This window comes from Lepidochelys kempii, chromosome 1 (genome assembly GCF_965140285.1).
Source record: "Lepidochelys kempii isolate rLepKem1 chromosome 1, rLepKem1.hap1, whole genome shotgun sequence".
NCBI classification, from domain to species: domain Eukaryota; kingdom Metazoa; phylum Chordata; order Testudines; family Cheloniidae; genus Lepidochelys; species Lepidochelys kempii.
In genome coordinates, this window is record NC_136380.1 from 205,986,421 (window position 1) to 206,013,038 (window position 26,618).

At 43.6% G+C, this 26,618-nt stretch overlaps 1 protein-coding gene across 6 annotated transcripts in view; it reads right to left on the reverse strand.

Annotated features, from left to right (window-relative positions):
• Nucleotides 1-6,484: 6,484 nt before the first annotated feature.
• GSK3B (glycogen synthase kinase 3 beta) overlaps nucleotides 6,485-26,618 on the reverse strand; it is a 267,577-nt gene continuing 247,443 nt past the window's right edge. For 2 of the 6 annotated variants that reach the window (XM_073309439.2, XM_073309401.2), the window contains 2 exons: nucleotides 22,228-22,326; nucleotides 6,485-12,124 (listed from right to left, as the gene is read on the reverse strand). In XM_073309439.2, coding sequence (XP_073165540.1) covers nucleotides 12,057-12,124; nucleotides 22,228-22,326 — 167 coding nt within the window. In that variant the 3' untranslated portion in view covers nucleotides 6,485-12,056. Of the gene's footprint in view, nucleotides 12,125-14,365; nucleotides 14,382-15,072; nucleotides 15,274-18,580; nucleotides 18,633-22,227; nucleotides 22,327-26,618 lie in introns of those variants that run through there. The other 4 variants (XM_073309420.2, XM_073309430.2, XM_073309410.2 and 1 more) reach the window with 4 other exon arrangements.

Consider the following 26,618-nt stretch of genomic DNA (forward strand, 5'->3'; position numbering starts at 1 on the left):
TTTTTGGTTACCTTTTATGTCCCTAGCTAGTTTGATCTCTTTTTGTGCCTTGGCTTTTCTAATTTTGTCCCTATATATTTGTGTTATTCGTTTATATTCATCCGTTGTAATTTGATCGAGTTTCCACTTTTTGTAGGACTCTTCTTTGAGTTTTAGATCATTGAAGATCTCCTGGTTTAGCCAATGTGGTCTCTTGCCAACTTCCTATCTTTCCTACGCAGTGGGATAGTTTGCTCTTGTGCCCTTAATAATGTCTCTTTGAAAAACTGCCAACTGTCTTCAATTGTTTTTCCCCTTAGACTTGCTTCCCATGAGATTTTACCTACCAACGCCCTGAGTTCGCTAAAGTCTGCCTTCGTGAGCTACAGCATCCGATGAAGTGAGCTGTAGTTTATGCTCAAATAAATTTGTTAGTCTCTAAGGTGCCACAAGTACTCCTTTTCTGTCTGGATACAGGCGCAGGTGGAGGAGACAAGAGTAGCGTTTGAACTGGCGATTCAGCCGTTCCCAACCATAGCAACGTTATTTTGTCTCCCTCCCACAAAAAAACTCCCTCTCTCAAGCTCCCTTGGTCGCTTAGCCTCTTGCTTTTAAGGTCTTCCCTCCTAGGTCAGCCCTACCCCCTTGTTAATCACACAGGGGGAGGGTGATCACAAGGCTGACTAAGGCTGATCAAGGGAACAAAGGCTCAAACTGTCCCCAAACATACAATCCCAACTGACCCTGTAACTGAAATAACCTGAAAGACAAACACAAACAGCCAAACAAACTCACTCACTCCGAGGTTAGTACTCGCACCTTGTTTGTTCAGCAGGGGGAATCTCCTTCACCCGCTCTCAAACTCAGGTTTGTGGTCCCCTGTTCACTAGCTAGCAATACTAAAATCACCTCTCAATGACAGTAAGTGGCCATCACCACTAGATCCTTTGAAAACATTCTCAGAGCTGAGGAGATTCCAAAGGGGATTACCCGATATTGAAAATGATTCTGGCTAAAAACAAAATGGAGGTTTTCTGTGAGGTGGGTGTATCGCTATATGGAAATATGCATCTTGTGAGTTGAGGGCTGAAAACCAATCCCCAGAATTTAGTTGAAGGAATTATAGCTGCCAGAGCCACCATCAAAAAGAAAAGGAGTACTTGTGGCACCTTAGAGACTAACAAATTCATTTGAGCATAAGCTTTCGTGAGCTACAGCTCACTTCATTGGATGCATTCAGTGGAAAATACAGTGGGGAGATTTTATATACACAGAGAACATGAAACAATGGGTGTTACCATACACACTGTAACGAGAGTGATCAGGTAAGGTGAGCTATTACCAGCAGGAGAGTGGGGGGAAAAAACCTTTTGTAGTGAAAATCAAGGTGGGCCATTTCCAGCAGTTGACAAGAATGTCTGAGGAACAGTGTGGGAGGGGAAATAAACATGGGGAAATAATTTTACTTTGTGTAATGACCCATCCACTCCCAGTCTTTATTCAAGCCTAAGTTAATTGTATTCAGTTTGCAAATTAATTCCAATTCAGCAGTCTCTCGTTGGAGTCTGTTTTTGAAGTTTTTTTGTTGAAGAATTGCCACTTTTAGGTCTGTAATCGAGTGACCAAAGAGATTGAAGTATTCTCTGACTGGTTTTTGAATGTTATAATTCTTGACGTCTGATTTGTGTCCATTTATTCTTTTACATAGAGACTGTCCAGTTTGGCCAATGTACATGGCAGAGGGGCATTGCTGGTACATATCACATTGGTAGATGTGCAGGTGAACAAGCCTCTGACAGTGTGGCTGATGTGATTAGGCCCTATGATGGTGTCCCCTGAATAGATATGTGGACACAGTTGGCAACGGGCTTTGTTGCAAGGATAGGTTCCTGGGTTAGTGGTTCTGTTGTGTGGTGTGTGGTTGCTAGTGAGTATTCGCTTCAGGTTGGGGGGCTGTCTGTAAGCAAGGACTGGCCTGTCTCCCCAGATCTGTGAGAGTGATGGGTCATCCTTCAGGATAGGTTGTAGATCTTTGATGATGCGTTGGAGAGGTTTTAGTTGGGGGCTGAAGGTGATGGCTAGTGGCATTGTGTTATTTCCTTTGTTGGGCCTGTCCTGTAGTAGGTAACTTCTGGGTACTCTTCTGGCTCTGTCAATCTGTTTCTTTACTTCAGCAGCTGGGTACTGTAGTTGTAAGAATACTTGATAGAGATCTTGTAGGTGTTTGTCTCTGTCTGAGGGGTTGGAGCAAATGCGGTTGTATCGTAGAGCTTGGCTGTAGACAATGGATCGTGTGGTGTGGTCTGGGTGAAAGCTGGAGGCATGTAGGTAGGCATAGTGGTCAGGAGGTTTCCAGTATAGGGTGGTGTTTATGTGACCATCGCTTATTAGCACCGTAGTGTTCAGGAAGTGGATCTCTTGTGTGGACTGGTCCAGGCTGAGGTTGACGGTGGGATGGAAATTGTTGAAGTCATGGTGGAATTCCTCAAGGGCTTCTTTTCCATGGGTCCAGATGATGAAGATGTCATCAGTGTAGCGCAGGTAGAGTAGGGGCGTTAGGGGACGAGAGCTGAGGAAGCGTTGTTCTAAGTCAGCCATAAAAATGTTGACATACTGTGGGGCCATGCGGGTACCCATAGCAGTGCCAATGATTTGAAGGTATACATTGTCCCCAAATGTGAAATAGTTATGAGTGAGGACAAAGTCACAAAGTTTAGCCACCAGGTTTGCTGTGGCATTATTGGGGATACTGTTCCTGATGGCTTGTAGTCCATCTTTGTGTGGAATGTTGGTGTAGAGGGCTTCTACATGCATAGTGGGCTAGGATGATGTTTTCAGGAATATCACTGATGGATTGTAGTTTCCTCGTGACCTTCTGAGACTTTAGAACTTTGTTTAGTAGCCTTAAATCTAAAAGAGGTCTCCGTCCTCCATTTTTCTCCGGTACGAGGAAGTAATTGAAGTAGAACCCCTTTTCCTTTGTGTTGAGCATGTACAGGGTCTATCGATCCTAATCAAAGAAGGGAGTTTATGTCCTGTCTGAATGACCCCTTATGAGAGAGGTGGGAAAGAGAAGGGAGGGATGGAATGTGGATGGTGTAGCTCATTGGTACAGTATCAAAGACCTATTTGTCTGTAATAATATGCACCCAGGCATGCTGAAAATGGGGAATCCGGGCAAATTGAGCGTGGTGACGTAAAAAATGGGGAGGATTTGAACCCTCAACCAACCCATCAAAACTGGTGTTTTGATGCTGGCTGTATTCGGTCCAGGTGGGTGAGCGGTTCTTTTCCTCTGGAGGGTTCAGTGGGTCTTTGGAACCTAGAGAATACGATTGGATGGGATCTCTGGGCAGTTTGTGACCTACTAAATTTTCTTTTATTTGTAAGGGTGTAAATTCCCAGGGATCATAAAGTGGCCCTGGAGTCTTGCTCCCTCCTACAACCTGTTGCCGTCTTCACAGCAATTATCGCTGCTACCTTGCCCTAGGTGCCGAAGTACCCAATGGGCAACACCTAGACCCCAGCAAGCTCCCAAGTATTGCTAGGTTGCCTTCTTGGCCCTATTCCCCAGGCCTGTGGAAAAAGGTCATACTGCGGTTCCCCTAGATGCCCTCACACAGCTCTGTAATGGCAGCATCCTCTGGCCCAGGCCCTCCGCACTGCACCTGCTGAGCTTCTGGCCAGCTCTTCCCAGCTGCTAATCTCCCTGCTGGGCTTATACTTCATCTTCCCCTGCTGACTGGAGCACCTCATCATCAGCCTCTGGCTCACGGTGCCCTCGTAGGCTTTGCCACTCGCTCCCGGCAGTTGAGATCAGCTGCCTGCTGTTTAGAACAGTGACAAGTCAGCTGTGTCACTTGCAGCTCAGCTCTCTGGCCCTGCAGTCTTCTGCCTGGCTACAGTGGCTGGCTGCATTCCCTATGGTCCTGCTTTCCCCTCTCACTAGCTGCAGGACTCCCACAGCCCCCCATCTTCCTTCCCAGGCCTAAGAGAAAAAAAAAGGGGTAGAGAGATTTTGCCTTCGTGATAGCCATGATCCATGCGGGCAGGTGTCAGCTAAGACAGTTCTTAAAGCACGTCGACCCTACAGAATCCAGGTATTGACCTTGCCTTTCCTGACGCTCAGGCCAACCTTAGCCCTCCCAGGTTAGTGCATCACTAGCAAGCCGGGTGGCTTAACACAGCTGCTGGAACCTGCCTGCTGAATTGGTCAGTGCAGAAGATCACACTCGCAAAGCGTTTGATGAAAGGGATTCAGAGGTTAAAAGCTGCAAATTAAGCAGGATGAGAAAGGATGATATGGGGCACGTGGGCAAGGAGTGAGCGGTATGGGTCAGTTCCAAACCAACCCATGTCCCAGTGGGGACTGCACACTGAAAACAGCATGATTGGGTCCTGGAGCATAACGAGGCTGTGAAGTAAGTGCCAGGGTTTGAATGTCAGTGGCCTTCCCAGCAGGTCCAGCAACTTAGGAGTCTTCCAGCTCCCCCTTTTCATCCAGGCAATTAAATGTTTCATGGCTGTGTGGAGCTTCCTTCCACCGCCGGCTCCTTCCTGCACTTTGTCATTCCCTCTCTGTCCTGCCTTTCACTCACAGGTCACCCGACTACCTCGGCCAGCCCCAACTCAGAAAGCCATGTATAGCCAGTGGCCAAGTGTGAGATAATGTGACTCTTGTGTCGGAGCGACAGCTCCAGGGCTGGTGCCACCACATCCAGCCCTGGCTCTGCCGTGCCATTCTGCCCTTGGACCCTGCTGGGCTGCCAACCCGCAGATCACCGTGCTATGAACCTAGCTGTGCAAGCGGAGCACCTTGTGCACACTGGTCCAACACTACCCCTCTTTATTGCCTATTTTTACACCTACAGTAGAAAATTTGAGAAGCAGTGCCAAGGTCCTGGTCACCTGGTTCTACCAAGCCCTTGAGAGGTAAATTGAAACATACCTGCCAGGGGACAGGCTGGTGGCAGGGATTGGAAATGGCCTGTAAAGCCTTTTAGTTGTAGAGCACCCATTCAAAACCAGCCTAGCGTGGTTGTCACCAAGTCACTCCTCTGACAGCTTTCCAGGGGTTCCTATGGGAAGTTGATGGTCTCAGTCCATATTGCCCTGGCCCTATTGCTAGGATAGAGGCCAAAGAGTCAGGGTCTAATAAACCCTTCCAAGCCAACGGGAGCGCTGCATTCAGATAGTGCCACCCTGCTGGACTGGGCCCTCAATGGGCCACAGAGACGGAGCTTGTCCCTCCTCTTCCCAGCTCATGCCTGAGGCAGAGTTTTTCCCAAGGCCAGGGAGCATCATGTGTGCCCAGCTACAGCCCTCCTCCCCTTGAGTACATGATGGGTAATGGGATCACAATTCAGCCCTACCCTGCCCCATATATAGAACCCACCTAACTATGTGACTCACTGCACTGGATCTACTTTAGTCGCTGAAGCAGAGAGGACACATTAGCTAGATCCTGAGCGCTCTCACAGGAAGAAATTGGCTGCTCCAATTTACTGCCAACAGAGCTGAGAGAATGGGATAGGGCAACCGAGTGAGCTGTGACAAAGGGCAGGAGGTTAGGGCTGAGCATTATGCAGTATTCATTAAAGGCTGGAGGATCAAGGATACTAACAGCTCAGAAATGGATCATAACTGTCCCAAGGGCTTCAGGATTCAGTACTAGGCAGCAGCAGAGAATGAGAAGCAGGGCAGCTCAGGCAGGCAGTGAGAAACCTTGATTAGTTTGGGGGATGAAACTAGGTTGCAGGCCACGGAGGAGTGAAAGGAAATACAAAGGCAAGATGGAATTAACAAACTCCACCTGAAACCATGCCACCTGCACAGCCTCCAGGAGGGGAACTGTGGGTTTGGGTTCAGTCAGGTCATGGGCTTAATGATATTGATTTAAACAGAAAAAAATCTCAACAGGGTAGATGCTAATTTCATACATCCCATCAGCCCTTTTGCGACCCAGAAATAACCAGGAAATACACACACTTGCTTTTCCAGATTTTTGGGGAAAAAACAAACCCATAAGCCTTAAACAGGTCTTGGCAATTCAGGAGGTAATATACAGTACTCTACAGAGTCAGGATAGTGTTGAAGGGGTGTTAGGCTGTAGGAGCCATAAATCCCATTTGTGGTCACTAAAGATCACCCGTGGGAGGGACATTTGCTGCAGGGCTCTGGCCACATTCCAGAACCTGGGGAACGATGTTCTACTTAACCAACTTCTCCTGAGAATTTCAGTTGGATGTTCCCACAGCTCCTCTCCTAACCCTCTGTGTCATGTTACTGGGAGCTGTTAGGCAGCTACCCCATAGGTATCTGTATGCCAGCAGTGAATTAAACAAGCCCTGGTGTAGATTCGTAACATGGACTGGGATTCTCAGGGAGGAAAGGCGCTACAGAAATGTAAGACTGGGACAACCTTGGTTTGTGCATATTTGAGAGTTACTGTTCAGACAGCTCTGAATGTGATGTGTGACTCTAGGAATAAACCAAGAGGAGCCTCTTTGCAATATAAATTTGTTTTTATTGAAGCAGCAGTCACATGACCTTGCATCTAGACTTTAGGATAGCGACAGAACGGATGTGGCCAGGTCAGCCAGCCCAAAAAGGATTTTTGTTGTTGCGCTAATAGACAAGTCATGTTTAATACATACATTATCCAGTACTGGAAAACCCAACTCAGAGATAGCAACGTGCTGATTTGTTGGAGGAACAGCCCCACTGGATGTGGTCTTGACAAACTTTACAGATCACCACCAAATAACATTACTAATGGGATCAAATAAAAAAAAAGATGAGTGCGGTATTCAAAGCCAGCAATTTACACAGGTTCTTAGCTTGCCCCTATAGGTGGAGGGTAACGTTTTTTGTTTGTTTTTTTAGCTGTACTGCCACGGGGTTCCTCGCTCCATCAAACCAAACGGAATCATAGACAGAAGCTGGCATCTCTTGGGAAAGTATCATGGAATAACACAGATCATTTAAGAAAACATGCTTATTTTAATTTTAATTATTACAAAGAGTCATGTCCACCTATTTTGGGGGGGTGGGGGTGGAAAGAGGTGTGGGGTCAGGAATGGGGTGGAGCAGGAAGAGGAGGAGAGAAAAACCAGGGTTTTGAAATAAAGACCACACACTTTGCATTTTTAAATTTAATTTCCAGGCTAACCTACTTTTTATTTAATGCAAATTACAGTACCAGTTAACTATTTCCGAACCGAGTCACACAGAACAAAATGTATTTACAAGGGGGTCGGAGGGGCTGGGGAAATAATAAAACATTAAGCATACTTTCCACAAAAAAAGTTTATATTTAAAATGAAAAAAAATTCAGTCACAGAGGCATTCAAGTAGTAATAGTTATACAGGTTTTGCTTTTCCTTTAAATCAAGACAGATTTGCACAAGTGTATGCAATAGTTTGTATACAACCCACAGTCCTTAATATATATATTTATTTTTTGTAGATTTCTGTTTTTAAGATGGAAGCGGTCAGGCTAATTTGTGTGTGTACAGGCCCAAGTGATCCGTCAGCAACACATTAATGAACGCAAATTTTTACAGGCAAGCAAATTTATATATATATAAATATATATATATATAAAATTGAGGAAGAACACCACAAGGACGCTACTTTTCTCAAGCTAACCCCCTAGGTACTGTTTTTTTAGTTTTACTTTTCTGTTGTTTTGCTGTTATTGCAGTGTTGCAAAATGAAACAAATTCCATGAACAAAAACTGACTAAAACCCCTGTGGAAATAATGGGAACCCCAAAGATGCCTTTTTATAGTCTCAGAAAAGTAGATCCTGGGTCGAATACTCCACTGTGCTTTTATAGCTTGTGTAGTTTTTTTTTTTTTTTTTTTAACCTTCAGTAGCTGAGATTTCTAATAGAGAAAAGTTTACTGGTAATTGTTTTTTTTTTTAAGCATAACAAGTCTGGAAAAATGTAAAATGATCTCTCGTTGCGAACTGCAGGCATCTGCCGTTACTGAGATAAAACTTGGTTTAAAACAACTAGAAAAGTGAACTGGGATCTTGGATCAGCCATTTTTTTTTTGTTTTTTGTTTTTTAAATTTATAGGTAAACGACCATCATTAATTTTTTTCCTTAAAAAGGTAGCTAAGTTTGAAATTAAAATACCAGTGTCTTGATTGACGTCCACCAGGGGACACAGAGAATGTAATTCATTCCATCTCAGAAACATATGCAATTGCAGAGTAGACAAAATGACAGATCAAGACCATACTTCATTAAAAACAAGCCAAAAATAAAATTAAAAAAAAAAAAAAAAAAAAAAGCAAGCTAGTAACAATTCCGAGTGGACTGTCAAAAACAAATCGACATCACTGACCTTCCTGTCACCAGAAAGAAAGTGCAGCCTCTGCCTCACTGGAATGGACACGAGATGGATAAAAACAAAAACCAAAACAAACAAAAAACCAAAACAAACAAAAAAACCAGCAACCTTTGGTTTGGTAAAGAGTTAAGTGTTTTCCCATTCAAGACAATCTTATGTGGAATACTAACAAGGTAGAAAACACAAGTGAACTAATTTTAAAAACAAGGCCTTCGTGCTGGGCACAAGAAATCAAGAATAACATTAAAGTTATTGTCTTAAGAAAACAAACTGGCAGGGGAGGGGCTGGGGAACAGCAGAAACAGGAACAGGAAATTCCCTTAATACAAAGATGCTATAGTGTCCTACAGTAATGGCCCCAGAGCACCGCAGCTATCCTGCAGGCTGTCTGGCTCTCAGTGTAGAATACTAGGGGGATTTTTAAATATCTTTTCTGTTTGTAAAAGCCCAATTTGCTCTCTCTTTAACACAGTGAAGGGAGAGATAAAAAACCAAAGGCTCCACAAGACCTCTGGACAGAAGGAATAGGGAGAGACATGCAAAGTCTAATCTAGCTACTAGGTGCCAAGTGGGCAGGTGTCAAATGAAACCAGTCATTGCTATTGGGGGGCAGTGGCGTGGGCAACTTTAGAACATCCAGAGCAAAGCCATGGCTTGAATGAAATGATTCACAAACACAATTTCCTTTCGTTCCACTACGGACCATGGTATCACTGAAACCTTACAAGCACTCCAAAGGGTGAGAAAGCAGGGGAGCAAAGATGCCATTTTGTCTGGGCTACAGCTGTTAAAAAGGACAAAAAAAGGGAAATAAAATTAAAAAAAATCATGGAAGCGAAGGCACTCCAAACTATATAGATACACTATACATCGCTAGAGTTATTGTTACAATAATACAGGCCGGTACCTACTGTACAGAGTTAAAACTATATGGCTTTAAAAAGCTCGTCTACATTTTGTCTGATTATTAAACAGAATCACTGCCCTGAACGGTAACTTTTTGCTCATTAATAACAGTTCCTGGGTCCACATATTTACATACAAAACAATAAAACTCAAAATTTAAAAACAATCAAAAATAATGTACAAGCTTGAATTTGGTGAGGAGCTCCCCCCATACCCTTATTTACAAAAAAAAAAAAAAAAAAAAAAGATTCAAAGGCCTGGATCGAACATGTATAAAAACCATTTGTGATCCTGCCATGATCCTTGAAAAAAAGTCAGAGACGCCAGCCTACACAGACACACACTTGCACCATCGTGAAGTAGAACTAAAAGAATGAGAGAAAAGCTCTTTACTCTTCTCCTCTACCAACCACCTGAAACAAGCAGCGATTTTTATCAACTTGGTAATTTACTGTCCCCAAGTCCAGAGTAAATGTCTTTGCCCAGCCTTCCAGCTGTCTTGTCTATACAGCAGATCCAGTCACTGCTACTGTCCCCAGCTTTTCAAGTCTTCTAAAATCTCTCCGGACATTTGATCATGTCAGGCTCTAGTCCATCATTCATGGCACTCACTGGCTCATTGCTTGCATTAACACTCCTTTCAGGCTTCAGTTATTTATTACAAGTGCAGGGGGTGTTTTTGTTCAATTAAAAAACATGGTTTCCCTTCTCTTCAGCTGTAATCAGCCTAGAGCTGCTTAAAAATCTTTTCTGTTGCCCACAGTTTCACTAAATAATGAGGGACATAACTAAGGTGGATTAGCCACTCTCTTTCCAGGTATCCACTCATCTGTGCAAACAACTCCCCTCCCAGACAGCCGTTGTTTAGCAGACAGGACAGAGGGACCTCTACGGCTGCTAAGAAACATTCCTTCAAAAAAATCTCACAAACGGGCAAACATGAAGCACATGGACAGGAAATGTACTGAGTTCATAAACAAACCTCCTGCCACCCTGCAGTGACTGCGTTTAGTTAGCCGCTACTGCTGGCTACTCCTGGGCCACACATAAAAGTCTGTAAATGTAAGAAACAATTTATTGTGCCTTAAAGATCCACAGGTCAAGTAACAGCCCATAAGCACCAGGCGACTAAGGTTTCTCTGAACGTGTGTAAGGCCCACAGGGACATCAGCCTCAACGATGAGACAGACCAGGCCTCAAAAGTCTATTTCTGCATTGCAGCTGCAACTCTTCCTGCTGCTCAACTGACTCTTCCCAAGGAATATTGCTTTAACTTCAGAAATGGAGACTTTGATTCTAACACCATTCACCACTACAGGAAAAAAAAACCCTTAAACTCAGACTGGAAACAAACATTCATCTTATGCTTCAATCAGACCATTTAAAGACTGTAGACAAAATAAAACTCAAAAAGCAGTACTGTATCTATTTATATTATATACACACACTTATGTCGTCAGCTTCCCCTCAAGTCAGCAGGTACAAGTTACTGTTGATATCATTTGATGTGTATTTTATTAATATTCTACCCATGTAAAAACATAATGGCAACTCTGACATGCATCAATAAATAAAGATTAAAAAAGCAGGAGGTTAAAATGATGAAATTAAATACAGATTCTAGCTGTGGATTTAAAATGAGATCTATCTATAGAGCGTGGCAATCTGCAAGCTCAAACTGCAGTAAAAAATATTACAAATAAACCAGTAGATTGTTACAGTTCACATTATAAACCCTGGTGTCCTTTTCCTGTGTGCATCTTGGGAAAGGGCATCCCGTTCAGAGCAAAAAACTGAAAAATTCTTTCACAGTGGCCACTTTCCAAAAGGCCCCAAAACTCCGCCTGCCCCCTCCTCCTGCGGGATTCCATTCATCATCTTCTCTCTGCTGGAGATTAGAGCTGACTGGCCCTTCTCTTGCACTACATGGCTCTCTTCAAAACAGAAGTCCAAGACTTGGTGGAGGAGCTCAGACTAGGCAAACAAGCTGCTTCAATAAAGCTAACCAGGTGTGTTTGACATGCGTGTGTGTATATATTATAAATATATATCCATATATATCCCACTTGATAGGCTTTTTTTCCATATTGAAGCTGCAGGTTTCTCCCTTGCTAGCGCTAATTTTTAAAGTAAGTCTTCCACTAGCAGTTCCAAGTTTAGACATACAGTAAGCACCCCCCGCCCTACATATTATCTTATCACCTCCCCATCCCCCAGACCATGCCAAAGGCAGTTCTTCAGATAGCCTCGATATGGATTCACTTACAAGAAACACTGAGCTCTGTTGAATGATCCTGGCTAAGCTCCCAACCAAATTCAAGCTGTGCACTACACCAAAGTCTGAAACTTCACTTCAAAGGAAAATAAAAAAAGAGGTTATTAAAAAAAAAAAAAAAAAAACCAACGTCAGCAGAGAATGACGTTCTTTCTGTTGTGGGAGGGGGCATGAGGCAAGAGTCCTTGTTCTGAAGTACACAACAGCAAACTTTCCATGCGAAGAGATTGTCAAGGGAAGAGACATTGGTGTGTTCTATTGCTCCACTTTCCCTTCTCCCCCCCACCTATTCCCCTGCCCTGGAGACCCCGCAGAGTGAGAATACAATGAAACTGGTTTGTATTTATAGATATTTTACAAGGTTAAATAAGAACAACAATAATAATAAAAAAATTGAACACTAAAATGAACAGGGTTTGTTTCGTTTTGTTTTTTTCCTCTTTTAATTTTCTTTCCAAATGTGACCAGTGTTGCTGAGCAAGACTCAAATTACTGGTGATTTTTCCTGTGCAGCTGGCTTGCGTGGGACCACTTCAGGTGGAGTTGGAGGCTGATGCTGAAGCTGCGTTATTGGTCTGACCTCGCTCTCCTGCATTAACATCTGCCAATGACAGAAAGGGGAGAGCAAAAAGCAGTGTTACTTCCAAGCAACAGTCACCTCAATCAATGGATTTGACCCTTTTGGCGCACACAGCCCTACAGCCCCCACCAGCTTTGAACCCATGTAGTCTGCATCACTGTGCCATGCTGTGGGGTTAAGATGTTCTCCTGAACGCAATCATGGCTGAGGAGGGAGTGATTCAATGGGGCATGATCTGCAAGAAGCACATTACTGACTCAAATGGAGCTGCAGAAAAGCCTTTTTCAAAGGTTGAAGTCACCAGGGTACCAGCACTATCTTGCACTTTACACTGCAAGTGTGCATAGCTGTAGGCCAGAGGTGGCCCAGTGGGAAAACTTGCTGCAACGCTCACAGTCATATTAGAATTCAATAACTTTACTGGCATGGCAAAGCACACTCGCATTCCCAAAGTATGTGTGGCTACCACAAGCTTTCCCATTGGTGCTCAGGCTTTATATTGTGTCCATCATGTAGTGAAGCCATCTGTTAAATGTGTGAATGAGCCAAGACAATGAAAGCAACCGACCACAGTCTCTGGTAGAAACAGCTTGTGTATTAACGTGTAATTCATGCACTTGTTCCCGCAATACATGTCTTTCAGGTCTATTGCTTTATTTCAGGGTGCATTTGATTTAAATCACTAGTCAGGAAGACTCGATTTAATCATGGTTTTCTACATAAAAGTGCATTCTTGTTGGTTGTTATAACCTTAATACATATTCTTCACAACTTAGAGATAGATGGTAGGTTTCATTTTATAAGGTATATGCTATACATTTTTAAACTGTGATTTATTTTGAAAACTTTTCAGATTAGTTTTACAGCTATATCAGAAAATGAATGATTGTTTGGTTATTTCATTTACCAAAGGTAACTGAAGCAGATACTTATGTATCACTGGGAGGTGAACTATCTCCAATTCAACAGGTTAATCATTAATATTTGGAGGATTTTCTTGCCATGCTGTATTAGAAGGAGATCATCACCAGACAGACATTTAAATTGTTTTATTTAACTAAAACAACAACGTTAAGTATTCTGGATTTTTTTCTTCAACAGCAAGCATATATTTTAACAAAACAAGCATATGTCCCTCGTTTCTCACATTTATCTCCAGACTTCTTCTCCTTGTTCAGATCTATTCCACCCCCAACAATCTTCTATTCATTGAACTTTTTGAAACTTTGCACTTTTAGAGATTGGTAAGGAATTGACTGTGTACACAAATTTGTGGAGAGACAATAGGGTTGAGGTCTGTTATTTCTCACCTCTATATATAATTTATTTATTTAAAATACATTTAAAAACATTTATTTAAAAACATTTTTGCTGTTAACAAGCATGTTACCTCTGGAGACACAAATCCACAGTCTGAGAACTTCAAAACTAAGCATCTCTGATGGTATCTTCTAGACTGAGCACTGAGTCCCATTGGGTAGATAGAAAGATTAACCTAAATAATCTATACAGAAGCCCCTGGAACTCTGTAAGATTGGGTCCCTAATCCATGAACTATTGGAACTCATTTACAAAACTTTTCTTAAACGTTACATGAATATATAATCTCATACTAATAGAATTAGAATTTATAATCCCTATTCCATGATGAGATATCTTTGAGCTATAATGTATCTTAATTAAAACTATCTTCAGATAGATTTTTCCTCAAAAAGCATTTTATCAAAAAAAAAAAAAATCTAATTTAAATAAAAAATCAATCTTTACATTTTTTTTTTAAATCATTGATTTTTATCCACCCTGCTTTACTTTGGGGTTGCTCAACACAAGATAGACTTGCCACCTTCCTAACTGCTGAAGCAGATTAATGTCAAGGCTGAAGCCAATAATGAGGCTTACACAATCATACTGCACTGTTGGAGGATCAGTGCCTGGCGGTGAATAACCTGAAACACGCTCTCTCTCTTCCCTATCTCGGACAACAGTGTTCACTGGAAAGAGACTCTACAGGGTATGGTGGGCATGTGTCAAGATGCTTTCTAAGGAAGTGCAGCAAAGGATTGTTTCTTTTTCCTATTTCTTTGGAAACTCAGTCATTTCAATGGCATTCTTTCATTTACTGTACAAGAAGCAGCACAGATCATCTCAGTTTATAACAAAATAGAAATCTGTTGGCAAGCAGGATCTTTGACTGTGACCGAAAGGTCCTTCCTGAGAGAATCTCTGTGTTTTGCTGGTGCATTCGTGAACATTTGAGAATAGGTGCGGTGTAAGAAGCCTGGAAAAAGCAAATATTTAAAAAAGGATAAAACAAAAGCCAGGATGCTGTTAACTGGGTAAAATATTAGAGGTGACAACACAGAAACCTATATATAAGAACAACATGATGGCCAATTAACCACATGTTTTTGGAGAGGACAGACAAAGCTGATAAATCTTATGCACAATTACAGTTCTGGTAGAAAAGGAAAATGTATCTGGTATAGTCCCACACAGAAAACTAAGCTGTTGTCTGGCGAGTATGGATAATACAAAATTGGCTGACACAGACTGTGAAGAAAAAGAAATTTATGATCATCACGAATACTAAGCTGGAGAAAGGTAATAACTGAGGGTTAGCACAGGGCACTCTCCCTTTTATTCCCTCCTCCCCACTAACAAACTAAAAGAATTAAATTAATTGTAAACTAATCAATGTTGCAGATGGTTTCACACAAGGAGCTATCACAACACAGCTGAGGTTAGACAGGATGAACATAAACTGGAGATCTTGAGAGAAATAGGCTCACTAAAAAAAGGAAGAGATTGAATGTAGGTAAATATAACAATACAGTTGAAGGAAAGCATTGGCTAGCACAAGTACAAAATCGGAGGCTGTGTAGAGAAAAATGGGGGGCAACACCATCTCCACACCAGTAAAGAGCTTATCATGCAATGCAGCTGCAATAAAAAAATAAAACAGTAATTACATGGATGTACTGTGCATTGCACACATTTGTTGATGAAGCTCTTCTATCTAGCCATACTTAATAGTGACCAAAGTAGGGGGCACCGCATTGGAAAAAGGACACTGATAAATAAGGAAGGCAGCCCAGAAAAGCACAGCACTGGATGACGGAAGAGTCAGACAATATGCTCCAGGAGAGATAAGGCTAAAAGAACATCGTCACCTAGGAGAAAAGGAGACAAATGGAAAAAGAGGGTGACCACCTACCCACATCTGAGAAGTGATAACCAGGATCAGAAGATGGGATCATTAAGCTGAGAAGCTATTTCGGGTAACAGGTTATTTTCCAGTTCTGGCTTCCCTCCACCCCAGAATGGTTCCTCAAATGCAGTAAAAATCACCCCAATGTACTTAAGATAGAAATCCAAAATTTTTTTTACCAATATGTTGGCATTATTGACAGCCCTTGGATTTAAAATATAGTCCCTGCTGTTCTGATGGCTATCCGTTCACGCTAACTAGCTAACTCACTATCACACTGACCATAAGAATGGCCCTACTGGGTCAGACCAAAGGTCCATCTAGCCCAGTATCCTGTCTTCCGACAGGGGCCAGTGCCAGGTGCTTCAGGGGGAATGAACAGAACAGGTAATCATCGAGTGATCCATCCCCTGTAGCCCACTCCCAGCTTCTGGCAAACAGGTGAGGGACACTTCAGAGCATGGTGTTGCATCTTTGCTCATCCTGGCTAATTGTCATTGATGGGCCTATCCCCTATAAATTTATCTAGCTCTTTTTTGAACCCTGTTACAGTCTTGACCAGGGGCAGGCAAACTTTTTGGCCTGAGGGTCACATTGGGTTTCCGAAATTGTATGGAGAGCCAGTTAGGGGAGGCTGTGCCTCCCCAAACAGCCAGGCATGGCCTGGCTCCGCCCCCTATCTGACCCCCTCCGCTTCTCACCCTCTGATGGCCCCCCACCCCGGGACCCCTGCCCCATCCAACCCCCCCCATTCCCTGTTGGCCTCCCTGGGACCCCTGCCCCATCCACCCCCAGACCCCTCGTTACCCCATCCAATCCCTCCTCTCATGCCTGACTGTCCCCTGGGACCCCTCCCCCATCAAACCCCTTCTCCCTGACTGCCCCCCGGCACCCCTGCCTCCATTCAACCCCCCTGTTCCCTGCCCTCTGACTGCCCCGACCTCTATCCACACCCCCACTCCCTGACCACCACCCCCAACTCCCCTGCCCTCTATCCAACCCCCCTGCCCCCTGACCGTGCTGCCTGGAGCACCAGTGGCTGGGAGCGCAACAGCTGCACCGCCCAGAGCACCGGGACAGGCAGCTGTGCTGCCTGGCTAGAGACAGCCACGCCACCGCACAGCACAGAGCACCGGGTCAGGCTGAGGCTGCGGGGGAGGGTGAACAGCAGGGGAGGGGCCGGGGCGAGCCTCCCGGGCCAGGAGCTCAGGGGCCGGGCAGGAGGTCCAGTGGGCCATAGTTTGTCCACCTCTGGTCTTGACCTTCAAAACATCCTCTGGCAAAGAGTTCCACAGGTTGATTGTATGTTGTGTGAAGAAATACTTCCTATTGTTTGTTTTAAAGCTGCTGCCTCTTAATTTCATTGGGTGACCACTAGTTCTTGTGTTGTGAGGAGGAGTAAATAACACTTCCTTATTCACTATCTCCACACCAGTCATGTTTTTATAGACCTCTATCATGTCCCCCCTTAGTCATCTCTTTTCCAAGCTGAGAAGTCCCAGTCCCATTGGGTACGAGAATACATATAACAGACAGCGTCACTGTGTGTTCTGTATACCACTTGTTGGAATGTGCTATGACTCTTGATTTATTGCCCCTGAAGACAACGTGGCTAAAAGCGTTAAGATGTAATTATGAAACTGACAAAGAGGAATGGGGAAAAAATCTACCTCCAAGTAGTGTATGTAAAACCTGCTTCTTTCATGGTCAGTTTGCTAACTTGAGTTCCTGCAGAACATTTGCCTGAGATCAGCTCTGTGTACACATTAGAGGGAGGCGTAAACAAGGAGACAGCCTAGGTTCTCATACTTGCGGCTCTTCTACAACAATATATACAAAGGCCTTCCAATTTGGGATCAGACTGCTCAGGCAGCTTGTTACATGTCTGCAAATACCTAAGTGCTGTACATCATGAACACTAGGAAAGACACCACCTTGGCTTTTCTGCAGGTTCTGTGCTGCCCGATCAACAGAGTGCAGGCTGGGACCAGGACAAGCGCAGCTATGGGCTAGTTTCAGTACCTCCATACTACGATGTTGCACTGAAAGCACCCAGCCCAGAAAGGGGCCCTGCACACTCAGATTCCCCCTCCTTCATTGGGGAGTCAGCAGTTAAGCAGAGTACATGAGGAAATCTGTGCCTTTGACAGAACCAGCAAAAAAAAAAAAAAAAAAAAAAAAAAAAGCCTTTTGGGGGGGGCGGGGGGGATTGATTAGTGTTTGTGCCGCTGTGACAAGCACTTGTGACTGTGGTATTTGCTGGTTCCCGCTAAATCTCCCCAGGTTGGGGAGATGACTGCAGCAGGCTCAGCAGTGCTTGGGGTGAGACTGTTCTCAGCCAGAAGCCTCCTCATTATCAGTCTGACAGCTCTGCACCTGATGGAAACATACCATGTATTGGGCTTAGGCCTTGTTATTGTCTCCACAGCCTTGTCAAGAGTGGTGGTGATCTATTGCTCCCTAAGGCAGCATTTTGCTGCTGCTTCTCCCAGTCCTACTTCCGGAATTGCCTCTGCTTTCTGGTCAGGGATGTAGTGTCCCTCAGAAGCCTACCAGAAAGGCTGCTAGATAGGATGGAGCTGCAGTCAGGGTACTACAACCCCCCGATGCTACTTGATTTAAGAACTGGTCAAAGGCCACAGGGATTTTCATTCCTGATATACTGCAATGCTAACATGAAAGGACACACTGAGGTAGCCTGCCAATAGTTTGGGGGCCTTAAAAGGACAATTTAGGACTCAAGGGGAAGGGTGGGGTGAGGCAAAATTCATCAGAGAGATGTTCTTTGAGCCTAGAAATCCAGGTTCATCTTGTACTTTATTGCTCTCTATAGAGAACTGTGATCTAGTGGTCTAAGCCCAAACTGGGAGCCAGAAATTTCAGTCACAGACACACCCTGTGTAATCTGTGGACCTCTCTGAGCCTCATTTTCCTTGTCTAAAACACTGGGCTAATACCTGCCTCTCTCTCATGGGTGATGAGAATTAAATGCTTTCCAAGTGCTTTCAAGGTGAAACTGCACATCTCTGTGCTAAATATTACTCTATGATGAGTGTTGTCATGGTCCTGTGCAACTGCCCTGCGCTGGCAGGCAACTCCAGTTCCGCTCTGTCCCACCCATAATGCACATTCCAAACTCAATCTGAGTACAACTTTTATCCCGCCCCAAACCACCATGTATTCAAACATGTCACTGGGTCAAAGAAATCCTATTTTAGGGCTGTTTGAGTAAGTTTACAAACGGTATTGGAGCAAAATTTCATACCCACCTTCCTGAAAAGCCAGCTCCCATCAGTACCATGAGCCCACCTGTACAGGAATCTGAAGGAGAGGGAATTTATAACCAATGTATTTGGAAATCTCTTAAAAATTACACACAATAATTCCCTTTCACATACTGCCCTCATCATTTCAAGGGCTAATATTTCACTGGGCTAGAAGCAAGTGACATTCACTCATCCAGGACTAACTATTGCCCAGCTTGAGCCATAGGCCAAAGACATTTTTGAGGAAATCAGGTAACAGTCATTTTAGAGGCTTTTTTTCTCTGAGCATTTTAAACAGGAGCTGTTTGAAGCGATGATGTTACAGTAAGTTCTGGGAGGGACTGCTGAGCAGGTGAAGTTCAGATAAAGCTGTCAAAGTTGCATGATAAATGCCTTTCAACAGACAGCTACTGCCACCATACGTGTGATGGCTGCAAACACATTCAGACACATACTACAGACCAGATCCTCATCTGCAGTAAATTGGTGTCGATCCAGATACTCAGTGGCGTAAATCACTGTGAAAATCAAATGCTGGGTGTGACTACACATATAATGTCTCTCACATACAGTGTGTGCATTCAAGATGCTGGTTGTGATTCCATAGTTAAAGCTGAGTTGAGTTTTGCATTTAAAACAGAAATTCAACCCATCGGTTCTCACACTTTTTTTATACACACTCCCCCCCTTCCCCAGTATATGATTCTATAGATGTCAGGGCAATTTGCACAGGGCCTGTGTCATCTTATGTCTATATACAGGACCTACCTAGCACAATGGGTGTGACTGGAACTTCTAGGTGCTATTGTAACAAATGCTAAATAAAGGTGTGCTATTATTCCAAATAGAGTGCAGTTTACATGCTAAGAGAATTTGGCGAGACAAAGTCTAACTCTCCTGACCAGCATTACCATGCAAGACTTGGGAAAAATGACCAATTAGAGGTTATTTTTAACCATGACCCTACTCTGGATTCAGGAAGATGTAGACAGTATTCTGTCATGCTGATCATAACACAAAAACTGGCTCCCCCATCCCAGTTTTGATCAGCACAGTATCCTGAATTTTCAGCTACTGCATTATAGAGACACAGATTTAATGTCCCTATGTAACAATAACACTTCAGCACCATCAGAAGTGACAGTGATTATGTAACAAGTCCCTAAGGTGGGTTGTTTGTGGGGACTACACCTGGACTCTCTGGATTTTGAAGTCTGAGCAGCTACTACCTGAGCTAATTGATCAGGTCCACTGGCTTGAAGGTACGAAGACTCAAACTCAAACAGATGCTATAACGGGTCTAGCCACTAGAGGGGGACAAAACGCCATACTGTATTACCATGCAATTAACCCACACTAACTTGTGTAACCTTTTGAAGTCTCCTGCTACATCTACAATCAGCTAACATCTCACCACTGTAAGAGTGGCTTTGAATAGTTTATTTACAAGGGCAAACATTTTGCTGAAAAGTGTCACTGTCAGTGTGGGCGCCCTGTATCAGATGACAAACCCATTCCCATGCTGCTCTGATACTGGTTTAATGATTAGAAGAACTTTGCTGCTCAGGGTCTCAGTGTTTCTCAAATGCGGCCACTGTGGCCACATGTGGCCACCAGGGGTTTTTCCTGCATCCACAACAGCTTCTTGTGCAGAGATGGGGAAGGGGCCAAAGCAGTGACCCCTCCTTGCAGCGCTCAGGGATGGTCTTTAGTACCCCCCATACCTGGCTGCAGCCGCAGGACTCCGGCAGCAGGCTTTAGTGCCCTGCATACCTGGCTGCAGCCACAGGACTCCGGCAGCAGGCTCCCCCACCCCCAACTTCAGAGCTTTGGGTTTCAGGCCAGCCCCCCCCCGCCATGGTAGCAGGGCTCTGGCTGTGGGCTCCAGTTATGGGACTCTGGCTCTCGGAGCCTGCAGGGCTGGCCTTACTGGGTGCTATGGTTCAGAAGCAAGAAGTGGGGTAAGCCTGAGGCCATGGAAGGAAAGCAGTGGGGCCTGGGGGAGGCAAGGGCACCAAAATATAACTGTACATTATTTTTATTACTGAGACTGCAAAAAAACCCTACAATCAATCAATAACAATGATTTGGACATGTAAATATAAATATTTGTTTTTCCTGAAGTTAAATAAGTATTTTAGGAAATACTGTCAGAGTGGCTACGAGCAAGAGTTGGCCGTCACACTGTGAGGTCACCAAAAATTTGTTGAGACACCCTCTGATCTAGACAGTGAATTCTATTGCCAGAGCTAAAACAAATCAGGTTCACACAATTTCCAACAGAGCCTAATCCTGAAATCTTAATTCAGGCTAAATTCCTCCTGGCACAAGAATTTTGTATGAATAAAGACTAAACAGGTTTGGGTCCAAGGTCATCAAAATAGCTGTGTATGCAAAAGACTAAGATAATGTAACTGAAAGTTATCTAATATTGAACTATAAATCAAAATTCCTCTGTAGCTGCAAAAGATTCTCATGAGGACCAAAGACACTGGCCCATCTCAGCAATATAGTGGCTACTAACAGGAGGGTTAAAATGCTGACACTAATTAGCCATTTTTCAGTACAGTTCAGATTTAGGACTTGACCTGAAATGCTTTTCCCCATGTGAGCTCTTCGAAAGCTGTGCTAAGCAAAGCAAGGACACTGCTTTTTTGAACTCACACTATTTAATTTCTCGTCACCTCTAAGCAATCATACTTTTTGTACCCTGTGCACATCTTAACGGCTCATCTGAAAGACAACACCTTCAGCCACACAAAACCGCCGAGAGCATACTGAGGCATTGGCTCAGCACTGACTCAGAGAAAAGAGTGCCCTCTCTTGAATCATCAACACTATATCATACCTGATCATACTTGCACTCCCAAATTTTCCTTCGAGACCTCTTAGCCAAGCTCTAACACTGCTCAACTTGTAAGTTCATATAAGATCACAACATACCAGGGTGTGTCTCCAGCCAGTAATGAGGTTTTATAAGTTTCTGACAGCAAGAGACAGAGACAAAGAAGAGAACCACTCTCAGTTGGGCAAAAAGCCAGAGCATTATTTGGTGCCCGAAGCTGGTATAAGGGCATCCACAGTAAGAAGTTGTAACTGCTTAGGTGCAGCAGAAATCAATACACTAAAAGTGAATCCCTTGGTAATCCTTTTTGGAAGTGCTAATGTATTTTGCATTAGTGAGAAAATCTTGTTTATCCACAATCAGTCAAAATTTGATTGGAAATAAACCTTTCAGATGATGGTACATTTACTGAGCTGATCTTTTCTCTTTTTTCTGGGTATCTCTAAAACTAGCTAAAGTTTAGAGCTCAACAAAATCAGCGCTGAGTGTCTGTGGGTTCCAGAAATTAACTGACCAGGAGGATCTTTCGAAGGTGAGCTTATTCTCATTGTTCCACTTCTTCACACTAGAAATTTGAGTGAAAGAGACACAGACACCAGGATGCGTCATCAAAATGAGCTGGGTTAGGACTCAGTTTAGTATTGCCAAAGTGCCCACAGCCAGCTAATCTAACAAGACTGAGTTTAAAATGGAGTTGGAATTAAATTATTCCTCGTCCACCCCAGCGTCTGTTACTCAAGCTTCTTAATGGAAGGAGTGTAGTTTGAGAGAGAAGGGAGACAGGCAGGCAGGCGCATGTTCTCACCTGAGGCTGCTGTAGCATTTGTAGGGGTTGAAGCAGCTGCTTGATTCCGAGCATGAGCAGGGATGAGGATCGAAGCCAAAGATGAGTTACTTGACAGTTCTGGAGGGGAGGTGGAACAAACAGAGTTAGCTTATAGTCCACACAGAACCTCTGCATGCAGATTAACTCCTTGGGTTTCTCAGCACACGTAACCATCAATGAAATGCATGCCCTAACAAACAAGGTCACATTACACTTCCATGTATGTCCATGAGCAAGAGGAAGCCACAGTGATATCGAGCATGGGAATTTCCAGAGCAAAGCGTCTCTGTATCAGCTACAAGAAGTGATCATTTCCCTGTGAAAGGAGATGACCATGGAGTAAGCAAAGCACCAACCAGTCCTGGTCCTTGGAAACAGCCTGTTAATACGACTTCATTCTGAGAATCACCCTTTCCCTCCATGAACACACCCACTCAGTCATCTTAAAGGAGAAGGCTGATGACAACAATGTGCTTCTTTGGGCATTGACTGTTACAGGTTCGCCAACAGCTCAGGGGAGTCAGTTCCTTGGCTCACAAACTCCACTAGAGACACAAAGTGTGCGAGGTAATAGCTTTTATTGAACAAACTTCTGTTGGCGAGAGAGACAAGCATTCGAGAGATGCCACTATACTGCTGAGATGGGACAGTGTCTGTGTCTCTCTCTCGCCAACAGATGGTCCAATAAAAGCTATTACCTCACCCACCTTGTCCCTCTAATACCCTGGGATCGACACAGCTACAACTACACTGCATTAAACTCCACTAGTCAGGGACCTACAAGCCCAACACCAGTGACATAGTTAAGTCTCCTTAAATGCTGCCACGCAGCCTAGAAGGGCTGATACTTCCTTTGAAGACACAGTGAAAAGCTGAGGGGTTTGATTTTAAGGTCAGTTAAATGGAACACAAAAGTTACTACTGTTCTTTCAAAAAAAAACGTAACTTAAGAAAAATAGAACAGTCAAGTTGCTGAGGCCCCAAATTTAAAATAGATGCAATATGTATCGGAGTAACAGTCATCTTATAATGGCAACTGGTGGTAATACTATCAGCTAAGTGTGATGGGGTGGAGCAGACTAGGTCATCAAGTGATAATATGGCAGGCTGCCCTGAAGGGGATCACTCTAGTACTACACTGAAGCTGGCAATGGAGCAGAGAGGAAGGAGAGCCTCCCGATGGCTGCTTCAGAAGTGGAAAAGATTGCCTCTAAAGGAAGCCACATCCAGATAAAGCAACGGGGCAGTCACCTCAAGGAAGGAGGAGAAAGACAACCCTTGGCACTGCAAGAACTCGCCTGGGAGAGAAGTGCATGCAGACAGTAGTTAACATAAACTCTGTAAAGAGAGAAAAATCTGTCCTGAAACCAAGTCCAATCATCCCAAAAGGGTGGTTTTGTACATGACTGTCACTAGCTACTAGGTTTTATCTACTACGCAGATTAAGGAGCCTATGTCTTTTCTGTAACATGTACATTGAATTTAGAGCCTATAAGGGCTGACGCGTCCATTTGATTTTTTTCCGTTTCTCAACAAATAATGTAAAAAGAAAAAGTAATTGACTGAGAAGCCAAGCTGGAGAAAGCTCATTTCAACTACTTACTAACCTCTCACCAGTGTACAGTGTTGGGCTGTGCTTCCACAAAATACACAGATATTCTGACTGGCCGTAAGTAAACATGAGTCACTGCAATAACTGAAACCAGACCAACACCATCTAACTATCAGCACACGGCTATTAGCCGCTCCATGCCCAAAGAAGTTACTCCACTCTTTCCCCCCACACACGAGTAATTTCTTAACTCAGTTGGTATAGAGAACTCACTGTGTGTCTCGCTCTTTCTACAGCTCCTAGTGCAAACAAATATACTTTTCTGTTACCCACTGGCATATAATCCAACAGGGAAATGAAGGGGAAATATGGACACTTACCCTACCAAGAGCACAGCAAAAATGTCATTCATTTTGCTTGACATAGTACCCCTTGATGGCAGAGTTTTAGAGATAGCACACCCAGCTAAAATGTATTGCAGCCAAGCGTCTATAGCCACACTCCCAATGTCTAAAAGGTATGGCTGACCTAGTATAACTACAATGAGTCAACACAGCTTCCATTCCCCTGTGATTCTTCCGGCATCCAGTCATTAAAGAACTCAGCTCACACTGGCAGAATAGCCACTTTCACTCACTAAGCATATTCCCACCTGTGGTTCAGGCAGAAAAATCTACTAGAAGTGCAAACATGTCAGAAGCTACTCTAGGGGGTAGAGATAATAGGCAGAAGAGGCCCACACCCTCTCCATTGTATCCAGGAATCTAAATTCAGGATGATGTGAATACCACAGTATTTCAACTAGAGAGGGATGGATCAATTCAGAGAAAATAACTGACCCAAAACAAACGGCAATTTTTTGAAATTTAATTAAAGATTTGGTTAAAAGCTTAATTAAATATGTGTTCTCTTATTTGTGTGTAGCTGCAACACACCTCCTGGTTCTGCCCACTACTGGACATGCCAAAATACTGCAGGGAATGGCTGGATTTGTATTATCTGCAGCCTGTCTGCCTCCCTTCTCTCTCAGGAGATTTCCAGCCCAAGATATGAAAAAGAACCTTAACTTTAGGATGCCTAACTGAATCAAATCCCCAGCTCAGGACTCTGAAGCCCTCTCTACACTCTGTAAATAAACAAACTAAATATGGCTGTAAGAAGCCATTGCCTGGAAAGCCTTTAGATTTCAAAGACTTCAGCATCTCCTGTCCACACACAATTGTCCAAGACATCTTACAAGGACTGGCTGCCACCACTGGGACCATGTTTTTAGTTCAGTTCTAGCAGAATCAGGGCAGTTTACAGAGGTATATCCCCATCAAGGAAAAGGAACTCAAACATTACAGATGTATCAGTTCAGCCTGTCCTCCTAGCTCCATCCCAATGCAATGTCTTGTGTTTAGAAATTGCCCAGTAGCCCCATTCCCAATATCAATGGGTTAGTTACTTCAGGAATCCCAAAATGCATTGGTAAAACTACAGTTTTAAGACCTGTTTGCTGCATGTGCAAACATTGCTAAACAGTCACAAGGACAAGTGAGAGGACCTAACTTTTCACGCAATTTTGTCACTGCAACAATTTCTTCTCAACATAGACAAGCCCTTCAGAGTTTTCAGCCCCCATACATTTCAGACTGCACCCCTTTCCAAGTCAAGCTATTCTGTCTGAAAGTGAACTGGACCGGCATAGCACTCAAAAGGTTATAGTGCGAAGATTTCTAGTTATGTGGAGACACAGTTAGGTTTCAAATGAAACGTTTTGATTAAAAAAACAAAATAGAACAATACACCTGACTGCTCTTTACTGCCTAAAAAAGACACTGGCAAAATGGCAGCTGTGTCAGAGACAGAAAATCATTTTCTTATCTGCTGGTTCAACTGCAAAACTTCACACTAGTAATGATTAACAGAGCACAATAGTAACAGGAATATCAGATGCCTCGGTGGGACTGAGCTGGTAGGATCTGTTACAACACTGGTAGTTCAGGGCGACAAAAATGCATAAACAATTGTGGATGAAAGCGATCACAGGATCATAGAAGATTAGGGTTGAAGGAGACCTCAGGAGGTCATTTAGTCCAACTCCCTGCTCAAAGTGACGCGGGAGGTTGTGCAATTTCAACAATACCACCGACACTTGCACAATCTTGTGTGTGGACAATGATTTTTACAGATCTAGCAGGACTAAACAGTACAACAATCTCCCCTTATAATGTAAATCGGCCCTGTGTATGTGTTATTAAAACTACATTCCATATTGGTTTAGCCTGTCCACTCTCTCTCTCTCTCTCTGGGAGATGTTTTGGTACATCCAATGCAGTGCACTTCCCACATGGGTAGTGTGAATCATGTTAAGTCAGAAGACTATGTTTGTTTACACCCTCCCTGGCAGGACTTGAACTACCTCCCTGGCAGGACTTGAACTAAAGTGGTAGCATGGTTTAAAAGTTACGTTGTATGGACACAAACCTTGCTTCGGTTACCTGGGTTACAACAGGGCACCATGTTTCAAAGTTGGGAGCATAGACAGGACTCTGTTTCAAGCATAAGAAGGTGGATCTTGCACTTACTACAGAGCAGGCATCAATGCCTAAACTACATGGGCTGAACTGGAATGGGAATGGATTCCTAGCAGGTAACAATGCATAGGGATTCTTCCCTGCCTTAATGCTAAGGGCTTGCAGCTATTTATTTAGAAGAATACACTACAACACTAACAAGCTTGTACACCACATTTCTTGCACTCCATACTTAACCAGACCAACCCTAAAGACTTATCAAATGTGAACGGAGAGAATAAATGATGTAAAGGATGCAA